The 20,713-nt window shown below is 41.5% G+C and overlaps 1 protein-coding gene across 3 annotated transcripts in view; it reads left to right on the top strand.

Annotated features, from left to right (window-relative positions):
- Window positions 1-20,713, top strand: part of slc25a26 (solute carrier family 25 member 26) — a 54,980-nt gene that overhangs the window by 15,105 nt on the left and 19,162 nt on the right. For all 3 annotated transcript variants that reach the window (XM_080892614.1, XM_080892615.1, XM_080892613.1), the window contains one exon: window positions 15,546-15,590. In XM_080892614.1, coding sequence (XP_080748740.1) covers window positions 15,546-15,590 — 45 coding nt within the window. The remainder of the gene's footprint in view (window positions 1-15,545; window positions 15,591-20,713) is intronic.

The raw sequence follows: 20,713 nt of genomic DNA, 5'->3' as shown, positions 1-20,713 counted from the left end.
GTAATATAGGGAACCATTTAAAAATAGGACCAATAGCCAAGGATGTCCTAAAGAAAAAAAGTGCAAAATAAGTCAGTTTGTTCCACAGGAAGTCCAGCTATCATTACAAAGAAAAGTACGACTGTATAGTGTGTATTAAAGAAGATAATAGAAAGTAAGGGGAGGATGATGTAGATTTATTTGGTGTTTACCTTAATTTGTCACCAGTGGCTAGCTGAAACGTCCATATGTTCAATCAAATTAGGTGATTGGTGTTGGGGATGTCCTTGCAAGTGCCAGTTCATTAACAGAAGGCTTTGAGTGACTTCCAGAACATTTAATGACAAGCAGTGAATTTGATAAAATAAATTTAAAGAATACACGATTGGAGGCCTTAGCTTGATTTCTCGGTTCGTATCATTCCTTTCTTTACTGTCAACTTTCTTGACTTATGGGATACTCTTTTTGAATCCTGCCCCTGTTTGCATTGCTTCCAGGTCAGGCTGACTCTTGTTAGAAGAGTGATGACCTTCTTAAGCGATCCACTTGTCGCTGGATGATTTGTATCACTTTATCATAGATGTCACTCAAGGGAATAATGGTTTTCCTCCCACTGCCATTATGGATGACGGATGAATGCGGTTCTGGCTGCACCTGTCATTCCCATCAATGTGCCTTTGTGAATATGATCATATCTATATATTTTTCCTCTTCTGTGTTTCCTAATGCAGCCATACTGGCATGCACGTAGCGTATTGCAGCCCACTCGTATATCCAGTCCCTCTGAGGTGGCAGTAGGACATCTGCTGCAAATCTGACTAAACCTCAGTAACCTTCCTTAGATCAACATGTGGTCTTATTGATGAGTTCTGCAGTCAGTAGGGCTAAAGGAGTTAGCTGCCATGCTGTCAGACCCCCACGTGTGGCTTTTGCTAAGTTCGGTTGGGGGACAGCACCGGGCTTTCTCTGCTGGCTTGTTTAGGATGATACATTGGAAGCCTGTACCACTGAGAGCCATGGATCACACACTTATGTTAAGTACGCTGGTCCCCGTTGACGACGACTCCGAAATCCATCATTCTGGTTGCAGTTCATCATGCACGGCTACTCTGTGCATTTTTGAGACTTATTACCGATATCATCTGCCAAACATATTCCCAGGAAAAAGGCACTGTTGCCTTTAACGGCTATAGTAGCTTTCCGGTGTATAGTGCCTGTGTAAGTGCTGCATTCATGACCACAGTGGCCTTGTTAGTCAGTGAATCCCTCGGGGTCTTGGGGCTGTGTTTGCTTCCCACAACTTTATGCATGTTTATCTCAATCCAGGCAGAAAACCTTTAGTAATCCACATGTGTTTCTAATAACACACAGCCGACAGCCTGGCAAGGGACTTACGGTCTGTGAGTATTTGTGGGATTGGTGGGGGTCTGGAATGGAGGGAAAAGCGATGGCTATGTTTTGGATGTCATGTGGAAGGAAATAAGTGTCAGGAGTGTGCTTCTGTATGTTGGTGCCATAACACAAGATTGAGAGTGATGCATTATTCCCCTGACAGCCATACTTGTAATGCAGATTTAGCTTGAATTGGATGCCTGTTCCACTTGAGTTTAGCAGGTATTTAAGTGACATAATACCCCAACAGCCTAATTACTCTAACACCCATCGCAGTCAATCAGCACTTTATAAGTTACTGCATTTGCTGAAAAAGAATGTTTACATGAGGCAACTCATCAATCAGATCCACTCTATATAGCCAGTGTCTCATTTTCACTTTATCCTGGAGTGACAGGACAGAGTGAGAGCTGTGGGAGTGGAAGAAGGATAAATCAGTGCTGTGTAAAAGCCAGATGTGAGGAAGCACCCCATAATTAGAGGTTAACCTAACTTTTTTTTTTTTTTTTCGTGAAAACCAGTGATGCAGATCCTTATTCCTCCCCTTTCCCCTCACTTCCTTTCCAAAGCCAACCACCTCTCTTTCCTGTGGATTTACTGTAACGTTCAATTCAAAATGTAACTTATCGCTCCTTGTCAAATTAGTTGGCTTTTGACTTTAAATTGAATAGTTATGTCTATAACTTCTGTTCCCTGAAGGAGAGGAATGAAGTACAGCACATAAGTATGAGATATCGCGCCCTTGCGTGTCCTGGCTGAAGAAACCTTTATTCACACCTTTAAGGCAGATGACGTTTGCTGACACGCGCACGGCCCCGCCTGCACATATAGCCGCTGTCATCACAGTCATCCCTCAGTTCGATGGCCGCTCTTCACCGAGCCAAACTGCTCAGTGGGGCCACCTTGTGTTGTAACTCGTTCCTCTCCTTCAGGGAACAGAAATTATAGACATAACTATTTGTTCCCTTTCAGTCGATTCACTCCGTACAACACATAAGTATGGGACATATATACACGCCCCGCAGAGCAGCCACCGAACCGGAATCAGACCACCACCACCTTAGTGAGTGGTAGACCCAGCAGAAAGGACAGCATGAGCCACCAAAGGGGCTGTAACGTCCAACCAGGGTGGGCCTTTGCTCCAGGCTGACTGGCATGGAGGTCGGGCCGGAGGATGTGTTCCTGCTGGTGGCACACTACAGCAGTGGGCGCCGATCTCCATGCCGGAGCATGGAGATGGAGCTCATGGCGTGAGCACTGCCCGATAAATCTTCTCCAGCTGCAAAGCAGAGAATCTGCAGTCCTTGGACGGCAGAGTTGTGGGGCCGCCGACACAATGGTTATGGGACGGGGCCAGATAAGCAGCCATAGATGGCTCCATAGGGGGTGGGTTCGCTAAGCTAGCCTCCTCGGCGCTGTCCAACTCCATGTACTGTCCATAGCCGGGCACAGTGACGCGGGAAGACAGAGGTTTGTCCCATGATGCTGTTAGCTCGCAGATAAATTCTGGGAACATGGGAAGGCAGTTTTTGGCCATTGCGGGCTCCGGTGGGAGGAAAAAACCTGGGAACCGCAGCAGTTTGCATATTTTGCTGTGCAGTACAGCCAGACTTTTGACTGCTTCACCTTGGGCATTTTTAATCTGTAGCTCTGCTCTAAAAGAACATGCGTACCTGGACCCGCCTACTATCCTCGGAAACGTAAAATGATTGGCTAGAATCTAAAGTGTATAACAGCTCAGGAAAAAAAAGCACCGAAATAAAGCACCGAAATGTCCGCTGCTTTTCGGTCTGGTTACTATCGTTTAAGTCAGATGGCACCGGATACCGGTACCCATCCCTAACCACATGATTAACTTTAGCTGTCACACTGCAATAACTCCATCATCAGATCAAATATTGAAAATGTATTGTGTCTTTATAAAAAACGGGCTCCAAGTGTATAAAAGTTAAGTTGTTTTTTAGGATTAGTTAGCAAAAATCTATTTTTTGCAGGGGCCTATCCCAGGTGATGGTGAATCTCATTCAGGTGACTAGTAAATGGGGAATTACAAGAACAAGTAAACAAGTATTAGAAAAGTTTCATACTTTTATACCATAGTATACTATAGTGACCATAGTAAACATATCACCTGAACTATAATGTGTTATAAAAAAAAAAAGACAGCTCAGCCCAGTCATCTGAAAATCTAAAACAAAAGCCAGTATTGGAGTAAATGATGAATTAGAAATGAATTAAAGGAACCGTCTTAATGTCATTCTGGGTGATCCGGTAACTGGATATCTGTACTATTTATTGTTTTTGAGGCGCATGAAGACTGAATAATGATGGGTGTGTTAGTTGAACTAAGATTTAAGATGTCTTATCCATGAAGGGTGTGTGTTTTTATTTCCACTAACGATGTTTCATCTCAGCATTATGTTGTGCTGCCTTTTGTCAAGCCCTTCAACGGATCAATCAGGCCCATACATGGTCTTGTTTTACTCGTGTGTGTGTGTGTGTGTGTGTGTGTGTGTGTGTGTGTGTGTGTGTGTGTGTGTGTGTGTGTGTGTGTGTTTCTCAGAATAGTTGCGTCACTGCCAGTATGCACTTTTCTCACTGTGGAGATTCTGTTATTTCCAGCTGTGCTGCTGCTGTGCTTATCTGATTCCCAGCTGATAAGGTACAGCTTGCACGTGTGTGTGTGTGTGTGTGTGTGTGTGTGTGTGTGTGTGTGTGTGTGTGTGTGTGTGTGTGTGTGTTACTTTTCAGCTGGCCAACTGGTTAGCTGGAATGACTCTGGTCTGTGTTTTATTGCCGTGGGCACTGCTCCCAGAGAGCACAGTGTGTGTCTGCTCCTCTGCTATGTGGGTTTCAGATGGGCATGTGTGAGTGCCATGCTGGAGATATAAAAGCAAGCGGCCTTGTTCTGGACCTACCTTAGTGCTTTGCTCTTACTTTAATAACCTTACTGAAATTGGCACAATTGGTTGTTTTTTTTACTTTTTCCTGCATAGTGTCACTGATGCATCGTGATTTCCAGGTTTACTCCTTCACCTATAATACTTCATGCTTGTAACCAGCTTGAATTAGCCTGTCACTGAAAAAGCAGCTCCTTCAGAGACAAGCTGTGGTACCAAGGGTGTGTGAAGGAGAGATTTAGCAGGTGGTTCCTTCCCGCTGCTGCAGACCCCATGTATAAATACACATGTGTATATACATATGCACTCACTGCTATATCTCAATGTGCAATAGTTTTCAGTCAGACAGTGCAAAGCTTCTTATCTTGTCTCCTACTAAGCATCTAAAACAATTTAATGTCATCCTTTGTATCAAATATAAACACACGTATTTAAATTATATTTCTTTCTACAGTCTATAGTTTAGTTTTTCTCCTCTACCTTATGTAGTTCATATTTTTCTTTTGTTGTGTAGTATTGGTGTTATAGGGTATATTGCATGTATTTTTTGTTTTGCTTCTGTAATAATGTGAGTTTCCCCATTGTGAGATTAATCTTATCATATCAGCCTACTATCTTAAACGATGCCTTATGTTGACTGGTTCCAGAAAAATCCTCGTTGAAATGTTTTAGCTGAGTCACATGGCAGTTTTGCAGATACACTTAAAATATTTTACCCTTATGACCTTCCATATCTGTTTTGTGTGTCATAGTTTTGATTTTGATCAGATATTATCTACCCAGGGTTTCTCAGATCTCAGTATCTCTGGAAGCTTCTCTTGACACCAGCTATCTTTGGTGCTAACAGTGAGATAGTTGACATTAAAGAGAAATGCTCGCCTGGTCTGAGCTACTTTATCATATGAAGAAGACAAAGGAGATGTACATTTGAATTCTAATGAGTTTAGTCAACCAGAAACCTCTGAAAAGAGTGTGTGTGCATGTGTGTGTGTGTGTGTCGGTCATTACTTTGAACATGCCTGCTCCAGTTGCCCTGCTGTATAGTGTGCTGGGAAGACAAGTACCAAGTGTCCAGCTCTCTAGCCTCAGCTAGCCTCCTTGCCTGCGCCTCAGCTCCCAGCACCAACATGTTTTTCTATCTCTGTTCCCTCATGTCTCGCGCTCAGCTTCAGACCGAAGTCCTGAGGCAGCAATACATCTCTGTTCCTGTCAACAGCTAATTGGTCGACCCTCAGGGCATCCTGTATCACACCACATCACCATTGATTGGCTAATATGCCCTTTGCTATTGATGTCATCCATCAATGGCTGTGGCGGGTCAAACCATCATGCTTTTAAGCCAGCCATAGAATAAGTATGACATTTACTTCATATATAACAAGTTCAACTCAACATCTTCAACGTTTTTTTTTTTTTTAACTAAGTTTGCAATAATTTTATATATTTTTCCTTTTGACATCATATGTGGATGCCTTTGCTTCACAACAGTGTTGCATTTGCAGTGGGCTAGACTTCACGTCGTAAAGGCCGAGTAGCATCGGGTATCCGTTGATAGGACCCTTTGTGTTTTTGCGTGTTCTGCAGTATCGTGTGTCCAGTCTGAAGCAACAAGCTGCACAAAGCTGCACACAGGTGGGAGGAAGGGGGGGGGGATCTCCAGCACAACATAAATATTATTCAGTTTCTGGGAAGCATTTCTCTCATGTCGATGGAATTGCTCTCTTGAATCTTTGCCAGCACACTGTTTCCACACCACCACCTCCTTAAGGCTTTTCTTTTCCACTCTTTCTCAGTCTCTCTCTCTTCTTCTCTCTCTCTCTCTCCAGCTTCGAACAAGTCTTAATTTGTCAGGACTATAACTCCGCTGTGCTGAGATTTTTGGTGGGCCGTGGCAGCTTATGGGAACCCAACTCCAGCTGCCATTTGATTGGCTCCAGCGTGATGTGCCGGCGCTTAAACCTCTCCCTATTTTGGCTTGTTTAAACATACGCACACACGCTCGCTGCCCTTGGCATTCAACACTGTCAGGTGGAATTCTTCAGCAAGTGCAGTCACACTCACACTAGTTTTTACAGCGCACAGGGGCTAGAAACTTTGGGATGAGCTATCGCTTGTCGCTTGCGGCTGAATGCTCCTCGCATTTACGCCGTATAGACCTTAAAGGGACATGCGCTTCTGCTGCCGGATGCACGGCAGATGTACGGCCTCCAACCCTCTTAATCTGTGACAAATTTAGGTTTGGTGGAAAGGCTCTGAGAACAAGGGAAGTCCTGCTTTTTTTGTGTTGTAGGTTTAGGTTGGATAAGCTTATGATTTGTGTGAAGCGTGCCTCAGGGGAATCTAGAGACAGGTGTATATGTATGCACATGCATGCCTCAACTGACAAAGCATATGGGAGTCTGTTTTCTGTAATTGAGAGAGCAGGCCTTGGCTTCTACTAACCGGGACTATACAACCACCAAGAGAGAAGTAATCGAGCCTTCTCGTTTGCCTCTCTCTTTCACTCCCCCACCCCCAGGCCAAACAGAGGCCCAGAGAGCCAGATCAGGCTCTTTCTATTGATTTACTTGTGTGTGTGTGTGTGTGTGTGTGTGTGTGTGTGTGTGTGTGTGTGTGTGTGTGTGTGTGTGTGTGTGTGTGTGTGTGTGTGTGTGTGTGTGTGTGTGTGTGTGTGTGTTTTTTAAATGTGTATTTGTTTATTTATTTAAGAAGACCTGAACCTTTCTGTCCCTAGAGTGTACTTAGGTGCATACACGCACGTACACACAGAGGATCCCTTTGTCTCTCTTATTGGACTGTACACATTCAAACTCCTCTCACAGTCCAAGGCAGGTTTTTTGTGGTTGTTGTTTTCTGTTTTTTTTGCTGCGTCACTGCAGGATGTGAGATGTGTGATCACTCCACTTACTACCTGTGTCATTACTACAGATGTACAGCGTTTACATGCATGGTGTGGAGCCTGTGCAGAAGAGGAAAATAATTAACAGCCCCTTGAAGATTTAAAAAAAAGGCCAGGTGGAGTTAGCTAGCTCTGTTTTTAAATCATGGCACTACTTAACTATTGTTTGGATAGAAATATAAGTACGACTGGCTTTAGCGAAGTGTAGAAATTTCCATTTTACAAGTTTTACTTTGGGTTTTGATTCGTCAAATTGTAGCCAACTGGTCTGGAACATGTATACGTATCAATCGCATCCCCTGACCTGTATTTAAAACAGGCCCGCTGTGTGCTCAAAGCTCAGGGCATTGCAACATGCATCCATATCGCATGTCAGTGATACTTCGTTAAAACAGCACTAACTAGCAGCATGCCTGTGGTGAGTGTGTTTGTTTTTTCAATGTTCTTTCGTTCTCGCAGGCATGCACAAACTTGTTTTTAAGCGATCTATTGTTTTCGTATTTTTGTCTTCAGCTGCCCTTGCACGCAGACCTACTTTTTATGTCAGCAGATAGTCCAACAGGTCTGGCTTCTTCTCGCTCAGTGACTTTTTAGCGACTGTGGTTGAGCCCTTGGCACCATAACCTACAGAAGCGTCCAACACCACCTGCCCGTCTGACATGATTAATGACTTTATCGACTTTCAGCATATTAAAATATGATCTGTCTGTTTGTTATCAGCGTGTCACCGCAGTCAGTTCCTCGTCATACTTTCGTGACACACAGCAGATGGAATGTGGGTGTGTCTCGATGTTTGTGTGAGAAGCGTATGCACGCGCTCATGTGTCTTTGGAAAGTGAATCCGGCTTGCAGCCCTGTTGCATTAGCAGGTAATAAATGTGGACTTAGACTGTGGGCTTTGCTGCGCCTGCATAACCCGTGTGTGTGTGTGAGAGAGAGAGAGAGAGAAAATGGTCCATAGAGGTCTATAGTCCTTCTTCCCTTCGAATAAGGTTCCTACTGAATGCTTCACCATCTGACTTCCATCTGCTTCTTTTTTAAAAAGGTTCCTCCTCTCCTCTCCTTTCCTCTCCTCCTATTTCTTAATTGGACCATCCAAAGTCAGCTACAGCTCTTAAGTGACTCACTGTTTCTTAAAATGACTATTTAAACATTTGGAAAAGACCTTATGTTTGTTTTCACTTGTGCATAAATTGAATTTGACGTAACATACGTGGTCTCATTTGAAATGGTACATTTGGTAAATTCCAAATCCACAGATTTAGGAGGTTTTGCCAAATGGATTTGGAATGGTCGTTGAGTATCGAGTGCTAACTGAGGATATGCTAGACTTCTCTGCCTCATGAATCATTTGCTCTTTGCTCATTTGCTCCACATCTGGTGGCAAGAATTGGGTAGGGGGGAGTTCAAGATTGCACCACCGTGTCTTGACTGAGTTACAATGTGAGTATTTATTATTTGTGTCTGGGATTTCAAAATGTAACTGTAAAAATCTTTGAGAGCATCCTTTACCGTCATTGTGATGATGGCAAACAGTGTCATCAAGACCACCCGGGCTTTTTTACTTTTTCATTTTTTTATTTTTTTTTATTTTTTTTTTGTGAGACCATGAATTGTGTGTTTGAACACATTTTTAGCAAGGTGGCAAACCTGGTGTGTGTGTGTGCGCGTGTGTGTGTGTGTGTGTGTGTGCGTGTGTGAGAGAGGGAGAGAGTAATGTGGTAATAAAAACTGAAGCTGGGTTTCCACAAGGCTCAACCAAGAGTGAATTATCAGCTCTAGTGGAGTGTAAACAATCAAATTTGCACAACTGGTAATATGCTTTTTGGTATCACAGATAATTAAACCAAGCTGTGTGATCCACTTAGGGAAAGATACACCAGATGTTAATTATCCACTTGCCACAGTTAAACACAAGTTGCGTTTAAATCGGTCCAATCCCAGCCTTTATGGATGGAAATGATAGCGTGTGTTCCAGGTCACCACTTTAGCTTGGACTGGAACACCGTAATAAATGTTAAATTAGAGTAAGGTATGCATTAGGCAATAAATCCTCAGTGGATGTGCTTTTTCTCTCTCTCTCATATTGTAACATTCAGACCTTAATCTAACACGCTAACACAGTCTCATAAAAATAATAGCTGGATTTAGTCCGAGATTTTAGTATGTTTGAAATGGCTCCAATACTAGAGAGAAGTAAACAGCAAACCTTAGTAAATCATATTTGTGTAATTTTTTAAAATATTTGCCACACAACATTTTGCACTTGGAAACAAAAGCTCCTTCATAAGGCAGCTGAAAAAATACTTGGCTCGTGACTGAAAGTCATAAACTATGTCTCTTTTAACTCAGTTCAATTCAATGTATTTATACACCGACAAATCACAACAACAGTTGTCCCATGTTGCTTTATATTGTAAGGTAAAGACCCAAAAATAATATACTCCAAGAATCAAATGATCCTCCTTGAACAAGGACTTGGTGACCGTAGGAAAGAAAAACTCCCTTTTAACAGGATGAAACCTCCAGTAGAAAAAGGCTCACAGAAGGGAAGCTGCAACCAGTGTTTAGTAAACACAGAGTGTAGCTTTTTAGGAGTTTTATCAGTAAATCTGGCTCTAAAAGCATTTACACATCGGATGTGTATGTGAATATTTCATGCATTAAACACGTTCATACCAAATTTGCAGCATTTTTTTTCTGCTCAAGTTTAATTTTTCCACATTTTTTTAAATGCAAATAAACAGATGTGACCAATCAGGCCACTGCATTTGCCAAGAAGTGTACATGTAGCTCAAAAAGGCCCGGTACTGAATATACAGATAGTAAAACAATGCTGTTAAAACTCAGACACACAGCTAGACGCTGCTCTGGGTCAATCAGCTTTCTGACATTGTTCCTATGCTTCCTTATGTGTCCCAACTCTGCTAACAAGAGCTCAAACTGCCCCACTGACATCCTGAAATATGTACCATTGCTTCAACTTCTGTATCAAACCAAGAAATACTCTCTGCTGTTGCCTTTTAATGAGAATTGAATGAAACCAGAATCTTGGTTTCTTGTTTAGAAACATTAGGACCAGCTCATCATGGCTTGATATTGACTTCATGTTTTTCACAGTGAGGTTTTTGGACAAGTTTGTATCTGAAAATTTTTTAAAAACACGCTCTGTGTGGAAATGGCTTGATTGACTAAAATTGTAGGGAAAACCATGTAGCTTTTAAGGCTAACACTGCTAACATGCTACAGCTAGCGTACCTCCAAGTGGAGCTTTTGTAAATTTGTGTTGTGTGTAGAATTTATGAAACTTTGTCAACAGAAGTAGACTTCAGACAGTTTGATAGACAGATATTTGTTACTAAGTACTATCTTCCAAACAGTTTAAATCAAAGTACATCAAATTCACACACTAATCTCATTGGCTAGTGTATTATGCTAAATGTCAGACGTATCAAGGCAAATTTTTAGATTTGAGTTTGGCCTCAAGTGAAGTTGATTTTGGAGTGCTAACCCACAGTAGCCCAGTAGCCCAGTTTCTAAAGTAGGAAAGCATTCAACGTTGAGGGCTGACATACTTTTTTTGGAAAGAAAGCTTTTGGAAAAAATAAACCATGACTTTCATCGCTTGGTTTGGCCATCTATACATGTGTCTGCTTGTCTCAGTATCCATCTCACTTACTATTTCTCTCCTGCTAAATGCTCATCAGTATGCAGAGGCTGCAGTATGACCTATTAAAAGTCATTTGTCAAATTGCAGCCAACTGGCCTGCCTGCAATCAGGCTCAATGTGAATATATTTTGACATGTGTTTTTCCTGCCCTCCGCTGAGTGCCTAAGGACCTGTGACAGCCCGGAGCCTCTCTGAATACTAATAACGTTAGGACTAATACAGTTGGCAAGGACACACACACACGTACACACTCAAAAAACACGAGCACTGTCAGCAGAATGACACAGCAGACGCAATCTCCATATTTGCATTATATCGTACCTGACAGTCACAGCAAGTGGCACTGTCACTTTTGATCATTTGTGAAATACATCAGCGAGAAAACAGAACGCTGCTCTTCATACACACATGCGCACACATAAGCAAGAATATGGTTAAGCACGCCAATGTATTCATAAAAAAAACAACAACTAAGGCATGCATATGCAGGATAACGGGTCTGAGTGAGGGCCCTGTTTGTTTGTCAGGCGTGGAGTCCTGTCCCTGGAGGATTACTTGAATGTACAGATGAGTAGATACTGTTGGGCAGTGCAGCAAGAGCTGGAAATACATCATAAACTGGAAGGTTTATGATCTGTTTTCTGGTTAAAATATTTAAATTATTTGCCTCTGCTCCTTAAGCATGTGTGTCCTTATTTTAATGTCGAGTGATAGTTCATGTTTGTAGACCTCAACAACGTGATTACTGCACTGGGTGTGTTCGCCTCCATGGTTATGATTCGGTTGTAGCCCGTGCAGCCATAGAAGTCTACTGATTGGCTCAAGCTGGGGTTGAGCTAGTAAAATGTTGGCAAGCAGAGAAAAACCTCAGTCTTTTTCAGTGGACATAAACAATACTAGTTCTCAGCCTTCAGGGAAGTATTTTATCCCACTTTAACAAACAGCTACTCATTTGTGACTTCCATGTCAAATAAAAAAACACAAGGAAACAAGATAGAAATGTCCTCTTTTTAATTAGCTCTTAAATTGAACCTTAATTGATGAGATAATGATGCGATTCTCCTCGCCTGTGTGGCCTGATAATCCTAACTTTCTTTTCCATTTAAAGGAATTCATTAAGTCATGTTTATTAGGATAATCACAACAGCCCTGGACCTTCCACACACATGCACACGTTAACTTGGCTTCACAGAGCTGAATAGCCCATGGTAGCTGAGGCATTATATGAGGCGGTGGGATGAGACAGAGTGAGCAGTTAGCACCGTGGGGGAGTATGGAGTTTATGCAGCTTGGCTGCCTTCATCCTAACCAGCCTTAGAATAACCCGGGATGCCTGCATGGCCTTGTGTTAGTCTAGCATGACATAGCTGAGGTCTAAATGTGCCCTCAACACTTGTGGCAGACGCGTCTGTAACTCAGAATATCAAAACCATGCTGTTTTTGCCCACTGGCAAACACTTTGGTAAAGTGTGCCATGAAATTTAGCACCTGCAACCATTTAAAAGCAGCAGTGCACAGAACAGTACACTAAACAGTCATTTGTTCAATATCGAGAGTTAAGTGTAAGATATTTTCATGAGGGATTAATGGTAATTTTGTTTTTATGCTACTTTTACTGTCCCTCCTTCACTTATAAAAGCCAGTTGGGCTTTTTTTTTAGTTTTTCCACCAGCACTGCAGAGGGCTAACGCTCCAAAAAAAATCTGTAAAAATAGTACTTCCCAACTTGCACAATGATCCAACTGAATAATAACAGTCACACATTATCCCTGAAGAATAGTCATAGTCATGTTTTCCAGAGGATAGCAGTTGAATATTTTAGGCCCCTCTTTATCTGATTACAGTGTTGTTGGTGAAATTGTGACTTATAGAATATGTTAGGTTTCTCTCACCCTTTCTATAACATGGTGCAGGTTTCAACTCTGTAACCCTTGAAACTGTTTCTGACTGGATGTGCTTGTTAGTGAGGGTTCCTCTCAAGAAAGACGTCCAACTGCGTCTGCATTGATTTATATCGAGGGTCAAAACTCATCATTAAGGGTACAGAGGAGGTCATCAGACTTGATCTTTATACGGGACAGAGTTTAAAACAGTTTGTCCCACTCAGCAGTGGCTTGAACTTTCACTTAGTTTGTGAGTAACAGCGAGTCAGTCAGGTGTGACATGATGTGCATGTCTGTCTTTTCCCAACAATGGAAAATAAATTTCTCTTCTGGGCTTTTTTTGTTTTTTTTTTCCCCCAAAGTCTTGCTTGTGTTTTTAGTTCTTCTCCATGGTCTAAGAAGCAGAAGGGAAAGCAGAAACACATGTTCAGTCCCCTTTGTTGTTTTCAGCTTCCCATTCTGTCTCTACCTATCTTCAAAATTTATTCCTTCTTTGATCTCCTTCTGACACTACAGCAACCTCAGGTTAAAGCATTACAGTAGAAGTGCAGAACCTCACATTAATGCTGTAGAAACAACTCTATAGCCGTTAGCTCATATGCCCTCCAGCCTGCGTTCTTGATTTTGTAACTCAAGCAGACATTCTTCTAAATGTCACATGGAGTCAGGTTGGTACGTCTTCCCAGTTCCTCGGTTTGCCTCGGTTTAATGAGAAATTACTCATCGATTTTAATCAGACCTCATGTGGTTTTTCAGATGTTTCATCTTTGCCGGGCAACGCGCTCAAAAAAACGAGCACTCCTCTCCAGCTCAGTGTGCCAGGAGTGTCAAAGCGAGCCATAAATCACCGGTGGATCATTCTTTCCAGATCCTCTGCTGAAGCCATCTGTCTTTGTCTCGCTTGCTCTCTCTGTCTTTGCACTCACTGCAACCAAAGATTTTGTATTTTTTGGATGAAATTTTGTAAATTAATATGTAGTAAAAAACAAAAAACCCTGTCAGTTGCATTTAAGGCTAAATTTAAACAAGTTTTTGATAATTAATGCTTTTTTCAGTTTGTAAACAGAAGTTACTGTCGCTTTATCTGTGCCTTATTTAAGGTGACGTTACAGTAGTTTTGCACTTATGTGCACAAGAATTCTAGTATAAAATATAAATATAAAACCTGTCAGGATGTGTTTACTTAGGTTGACTCTCAGTTTACTTTGACTCATATCAGTACAACATGTTCCCCTTGCACTCAGCAGCAGTACCCATTACCCCTCCAACATCCCTGTACTCCCTCTTTCTCTCTCTGTCCGTCTCTTTTCCCAGCCTGGAATAGCAGAACTCATCAGGGTGGTAATAAAACACAGGTGCACTTTTATAACACTCCACTTTCTGGGGGCTGGATACCAGGCTTCCAGTATGTCCCAAAAATTTTTTTTTAGATAATCTTAGAGGAGTGAGAGAATTTGCTTCTGTCTGCACAGATAGACCAGATGGGTGAAGATTTCTGACCTTGCACATGCCAGGCCCATTTATCAAGGAAAAGTCAAAAGCCGCCTGCAGTATTTTCAGCTTTAACGCTTGAGTAGTAACTACACTAATGCAGAATTGCATTTAAATCTAAGGGTCTAGGTGAGTTCAGGTGTAGCTGCAGTGCCTGTGTGGGTGGGACAGTGTTATGGGGATTACTTACAAACATTTTACAAGCAGTGGAGTACAAATGTATCAGTAACAGCTCTAACCTGTCATGGATGTCTGGTTTTATTCAGTAGGTGTTTCTTTAAGTTTGAATCTGTACCCCTCCCACCTCCACCCTCCACCCTCTGCCCCTTCGTAATACTATCTCATGTTCTTTATTTGTCATACTTGCATTAGGTCTTTTATCAGCTCATCTCAGAAACTCAATTTCCTCCACTTAGTTGAATTTGCACTCAATTTGACAGCTTTATGTCTTTACTTTAATAAAACTCTGGGCCTCTATGAAGATCTTTAAAAGTCTTATATTAAACTCTTAAAAAGCAGATGCCCTTTAATTGAATCTACTTCAGAATGAGTGTTTATATGAGGTCAGTGCATTTGGACTAAGCTCATTAGGTGGCGTAAACACACTTGGTGCATTGTCTTTGTGCTTTGGCTGACTCAGTTTTTGCCAATGTGCTAACATGGTCTGATGGAACATGTTGGAGGGGGTGGTTCGGATGGATGAATGATCCTGTTGTATGTGTGATCAAAGCCTGATGACACAACTCACTGTCACTTTATTTATTTCTTCCTTTGCTTTTGTTTTTTCCTGTCTTGCCTGTCTTCGTCCACTGCAGGATGACAGGATATGTGCGCGTGTGTGTTTTCTCTATTTGTTTGCTTAGTACACAAATGGAGAAAGTATACTCGTTCCTATGTCTGTGTGTGTGTGAGAGAAAGGGAGAATGTGTGTGTGGTCTGACTGCGTGTCATTTGCACCTCGCCTTGGCACTGCCATCGATTTCTTTCCACTGTAACTTCCTGCCTGAGCCGATTTAGTCTTTCCAGCAGCAACACACACACTCCCACCATCCCCTCATCCCTCTATTCCTCTCTCCAACTTTGCTCCATCTATACATCCATCCATCCGTCTGTCAGGACTGCCAGACCACAGCCCGTCTCATTCATTAATCATCAGCACTGAGAAGGAACAAGGGAGCAGTCAGACGAGTTAGAGGAAATAGAGAAAGGTGGCAGGAATGACAAGTGTAAGAGATTAGAGGTTAAAGATGAAACCTGAACCTAAAGAAAATGAAAAACTAATGCTGACATAATGACGATGATTAACACTCTGCCTTCTTTCTTTTTTTCAGATCCCATTCTCTCTGGTTCAGTTTCCGCTTTGGGAATATTTAAAGGTATGCATCTATCTCTTATTTTATTCCCTTTTGCATCTTTATTGCTAATCTATTTTATCAGAGTAGCATCATTTCCAGTGAAAATTATGTCGAGGATAAATCCACTGTACAGTCAAAACTCACACATTTACAGCACGCTCACCCTCTGCATTCTCCTGTATCATTGTGGCAGGCCAAAATGGGACTTTGCACCCCGGTTTAATGGCTTGTCACGACTGTCATCAAACCAGCCTTTCGATTTATCACGAGCTCTGAGAATAGCCGTGTTGCTCTTCCTCTAGCTTTTTCTTGCTTCCTCTCGTCCTTAATGTCTTTTTCTGCCCCATGTCGCTGCTCTCCCCTCGCGTTTCACAGATAAAAAGCCATTTCTCTCTGAAAAGATGGCGTTTTGTTGGAGTGACATCATGTCTCAAGGGCGCGAGAGGCGGCCAGTCAAACATTCCATCAATGTTGGGAGCTAACGGCCGAGCGAAGGCGAACAATACGGCGCACAGCTGTGTGTGTGTATGCGTTTCTGTGTGTCTGTGCATTTGCGGGAGTTAGATTTTGTCGTTCACAAGTGTCTCTTTGTCCCTCAGTCAAAGGCCTCCTCTCTCCAGGCCATCTGGACACATCCGTTGGTGGAGAAATGAACTGCTGGAATCTGGACCTCTCCTCTCGAGCCGTTTTTGAGTTCTAATGGCAGACTAGCCAAGAAAACAGATGAAAATAAAAACCCAAAAAGCAATTGCTTAGAGGCAAGCAAGTTTTTACTGCTGTTTCTTCAGTGACCACAGGGATGTTCAAGAGGATTTCTCCAACAAAAATAATGTGATATACTTTTAAAAAATGCTAAACCGAAGGAATTTGAGACAGTGCATGTGTGTGGCATGGTTTCCCATCTGCTTCACGGCATAGTAATGTGCTGCGTTATGGCTTTTTTTTTTTTTTCCTTTTTAATTTCACATGGAGGCAGCACAGCTGTCAGAGAGAAGGGGGGAAGAAAAGAGAGCCAAATGAAGAAAACCCACGACCCAGTGCTGTTGTCTCGTCGTAAAATGGCCAAGCATCTAAATATCTGCATATCACAGAGGCAGCATTTTGCAGACACAAGTAGTCAGGGAGTAAATCATGAGGGAATCGGTCACTACACTGAGATTTAAAGCTTCTCCACGCCAGATTTCAATATCCATGTGAATAATTCTCACGGTTCTTTCACACATTAATTTCACAATATTTTGGTTTTCCCGCAGTTGTTTTCCCAACAGCATCTGCAGAATAAAGTGCACAGTTTGCTCCATCTGTTCTGACCTCAAAAATAACATTAGCAAAACAGGAGGGTGTAACACTTTTAGGTTATGATTGAACACCAACTTAGACCCACAAAAAATCCAGGGAATGTGGAGTCAAAGGCATGATGGAAGCTCAAAACGAGCCAGTGAGATATAGCACTGTTTAAAAAAAAAAAAAAAAAATCTGGAGTCATTTCTCCTCCTTACTAATATTTTGCTTCCAAGGAGCTATGCTTTCTTCTGTTCTTTAAAGTGTCTTGAGCAATAGTTCTCCATTCCTTGAGTTTCGAGGGATGAACCAGTGTTGTCTACATATAACAGATAACTTAGCAAAGAACCAGTCTATAAAAATAACAAAAATAAGTTTCACAGCCAAAAAATAAGTATTTTTGCTCCAACAAGAAGGTTCCAAAAGAGCTATTAGCTGAAAGCTTTATATATGTCAGCGTGGTGTAAAACGTGTCGTTAAGAAAATTCAGTTGATCCATCTACTGCTGCTGAAACTGAAATCAGATGATCATCAGATATGTGGACAGAGGAGGTCAGGAGAAAGCTACAGCAGTGAGTCTCTACAGCTGTCTATAAAGCTTGGTGGAGGCTTTGTCATGGTTTGGGACTCCAATCATCTAGTTCAGCGGTCCCCAATCTTTTTTTTGAGCCACGGACTGGTTTAATGGCAGACAGTGTTTTCATGGACCGGCCTTTAAGGTGTCGCAGGTAAATACAGTGGTCCCTCGTTTATCGTGGGTGGGTGTTACTTTCTAAAAAATAACCTGCGATAGGTGAAATCCGCGAAGTAGCCAGCTTTAATTTATACAATTATTGTAGATTTTTTAAGCAATGTTCCCTCTAATTTTTCATGTGTCGGAGCGAACACACAAATTCCCTGAGCGGTCTCTTGGACCGCTGTGAGCAACATTAGACGTGTGCACTGTGGTCACGCCAGCATCGAATCCATCCAAGTTACATGGTTTATTAAAATAATCTAATTACAGCATTTATGTTAGACTACTTTTAATTAAGTGCTTTAGCCCACTTACAATGAAAATTTAAAAAAAGAATCTTGTTCTTGACCTGTGCAGCATGTTAACACCATTGGAACTAAAAATAACTTGAACTCCAATTTATAAACACAACTTTTTTTTTTCTTTTTTTCTTTTTTTAAATAAAGCTCTGACTTGTATTATGAGTCTGTGGTCTTGGAGAGAGTCCTGTAACTCTCTGTCTGCAAAACACAGTATATCAGAATCAGAATACTTTATTGATCCCTGGGGGAAATTATTTTTTGTTACAGTGCTCCATTATAAACCAACATTAAGACAAGACAGACAATACACTAACTAAGAATAGTACAATATATATATATATATATATATATATATATATATATATATATATATATATATATATATATATATATATATATATATATATATATATATATATATATATATATATATATATATATCCCGGGAACAACATCGGAGATCTCTGTCCAGAAGAGCGCAGTCCTGGGAACAGCTAAGATACTGCGCAGGACCCTCAAGCTCCCAGGCCTCTGGTAGAGGACCCGAGCTTGAAGGATAAACCGCCCGCAGGGGCGTGCTGGGTGTTTTTTTATATATATATATATATATATATATATAAGTCACTCATAAATAAATAGCTGAACAAGAAACATGTGTAGTTATAGCAGCAAACAGTGTGTTAAGTGGATGCGTTGTACAGGGAGATGGCCACAGGCAGGAAAGATTTCCTGTGTCGTTCAGTGGTGCTTTTCGGTAATCTCAGTCTCTCACTGAACGTGCCAGCATGCAACAGCATAGAGGATCGCACTATAATGACCAATGTTGGGTAATTAATTATATAGTTAACTGAGTTATGCAAACAACAAAGTTTTTTGCAGCTGTTTACCTAAAAATGCAGCCAAGGCAGTGTTTTTAAATAAACATTTCAAACTATTTACAGAACAATCAGCTTGTTCTGACACACACAACAAAACTATTGACTACACTACACGCTAAATACACAAGATTTGCGCTAAACGTTGCAAATCTCTCACATCTCAAACCACTGCCGTCACTCCTAAAACTTCCCCCTTCCTAAACAACTAAATGCCATGTTGCCATATCATTTTTTTGATTGGTCAACATGATACATTTTTCCACCAATAGGAAAGGGTGGGATTTTTTTTTGGTTTTGTTTTTGCTCACAGGTGGAGAGTGCTTTGAGCGTTTTCCTTATAAAACAGTAAATATAAACAACATCTCCAATGGTTGTACACGTTGTCATTGACGTGGCTTCACTCCATATCAGGCACGCCGCTTTGCTAGCTGAAACACCGGTGTCTGCACATAAGGACGCTGTCCTAGCCTGTCAATGACGTTGATTAGCTGCGTATATACGGATGTGAATCGCATTATTGGCTGGACTATGGGATAAGGTGGTATCGTTCTAATCCCATAGTCACTTACTGACTAACACTGCAAAACAGAACTGTTAAAGTTTTAATTTTAATGTCATTTCAGGTTGGATTTTTTTTTTTTGTGCGCAAAGCAGATTTTCTGTGCGCAGAGACCGTGCCAGCAGTGCGCAATTGCACACGCGCGCAGCTTAGAGGGAATATTGGTTTTAAGGCTGTAAAACCCCTCACTACACACTTTAGACACTTTTCTCAGAAAGGCAGGAACATTTTCACACTTTTCTCTCTTGTTTAAACGCTTTCAATGTTCAAACCTTCGTAGAAAAATAAGTCCAGTATTATAGAATGAAACCAAAGGCACACGCAGTTGCCTTAGGGTGCAAAACGTTTCGTCGACATTGTTGTGTTTGTTGGGGAAACAACTTACAAACATATAATGTAACACTTCAGAGTCACACTGCTAGCGATCGACAATTTATGTAAATTTGACGAGCTGAAGCATTCTGTACTGTAAAGGAGACACGGCACGAGATTGACAGTGATTGACAACGGTCTACAGCCAATCAGGAAACGGAATACAATGCGCTGTAAGAAAAACGAAATCATGCAAAATTGCACCAAAAAAAAGTTATAGCGAGGGACCACTGTACAACAAAATAAAATGAACAAGACAAAAACTGGTATTTTGTAAATATAATAATAAACGCAAATTCACTGTGTAATTGTGTAACTTTATTAGCAGCGTCCTTCTGAAATGAGCCAACAACATTGAGAGTAACATCCTCCTGTCTGCCCCTTAATGCTGTCCGGTCGCTATGGTAAGGCGTAAATATTTCTTTCAAAATAAGACACACAACTACAACACGGGAAAAGACCCAGGGAAGCCGAGTTAATGATAAAAACCCTGAAAACCATAAATTTCACACCCAAGCCTCAACTGGTAGCTGGTACCAAACGACTCACGGACCGGCCCGTGGGTTGGTGACGGAACAAAATGCATATAACATCCAAAAAAGAGCTTTAAATGTCCTTCAGCCTTGATGAACTATTCCTGAAGGCTACTTAAGGAAATTAGAGGAAAGCTGTGTTGAAAATTAAAGGTGGTCATATTGACTTTCAAGCTTGCTACACTATATACTGTGTTTCCACTTCTGTTTTGCACATGTATTAACCCCTGCACCTATTTACCATTTTCCTAATAAGATATATTGGGGTTTTTTAAAAGAGGGATGGCTCAAGACTTTTTCACAGCATTGCATCTTTACTAAAGGACGTTTCCCAGGACAGAAATTCGAACATACACGTGATATACACAGACCCACCGCCCACTTTCCTGTGGGAAGGCAACCAGGTGCAAAGGCTGATCCTGACACAAGGGTTCAGAGGTCAAAAAGTTTGTTTTCCCAGGTTTACTCCTTATTATTTATTCA

The sequence above is a fragment of the Rhamphochromis sp. 'chilingali' genome, assembly GCF_963969265.1.
Source record: "Rhamphochromis sp. 'chilingali' genome assembly, chromosome: 9".
In the NCBI taxonomy this organism is placed as follows: domain Eukaryota; kingdom Metazoa; phylum Chordata; class Actinopteri; order Cichliformes; family Cichlidae; genus Rhamphochromis; species Rhamphochromis sp. 'chilingali'.
Note: the sequence above shows the minus strand (reverse complement) of the source record. Positions and strands in the feature narration are given on the sequence as shown.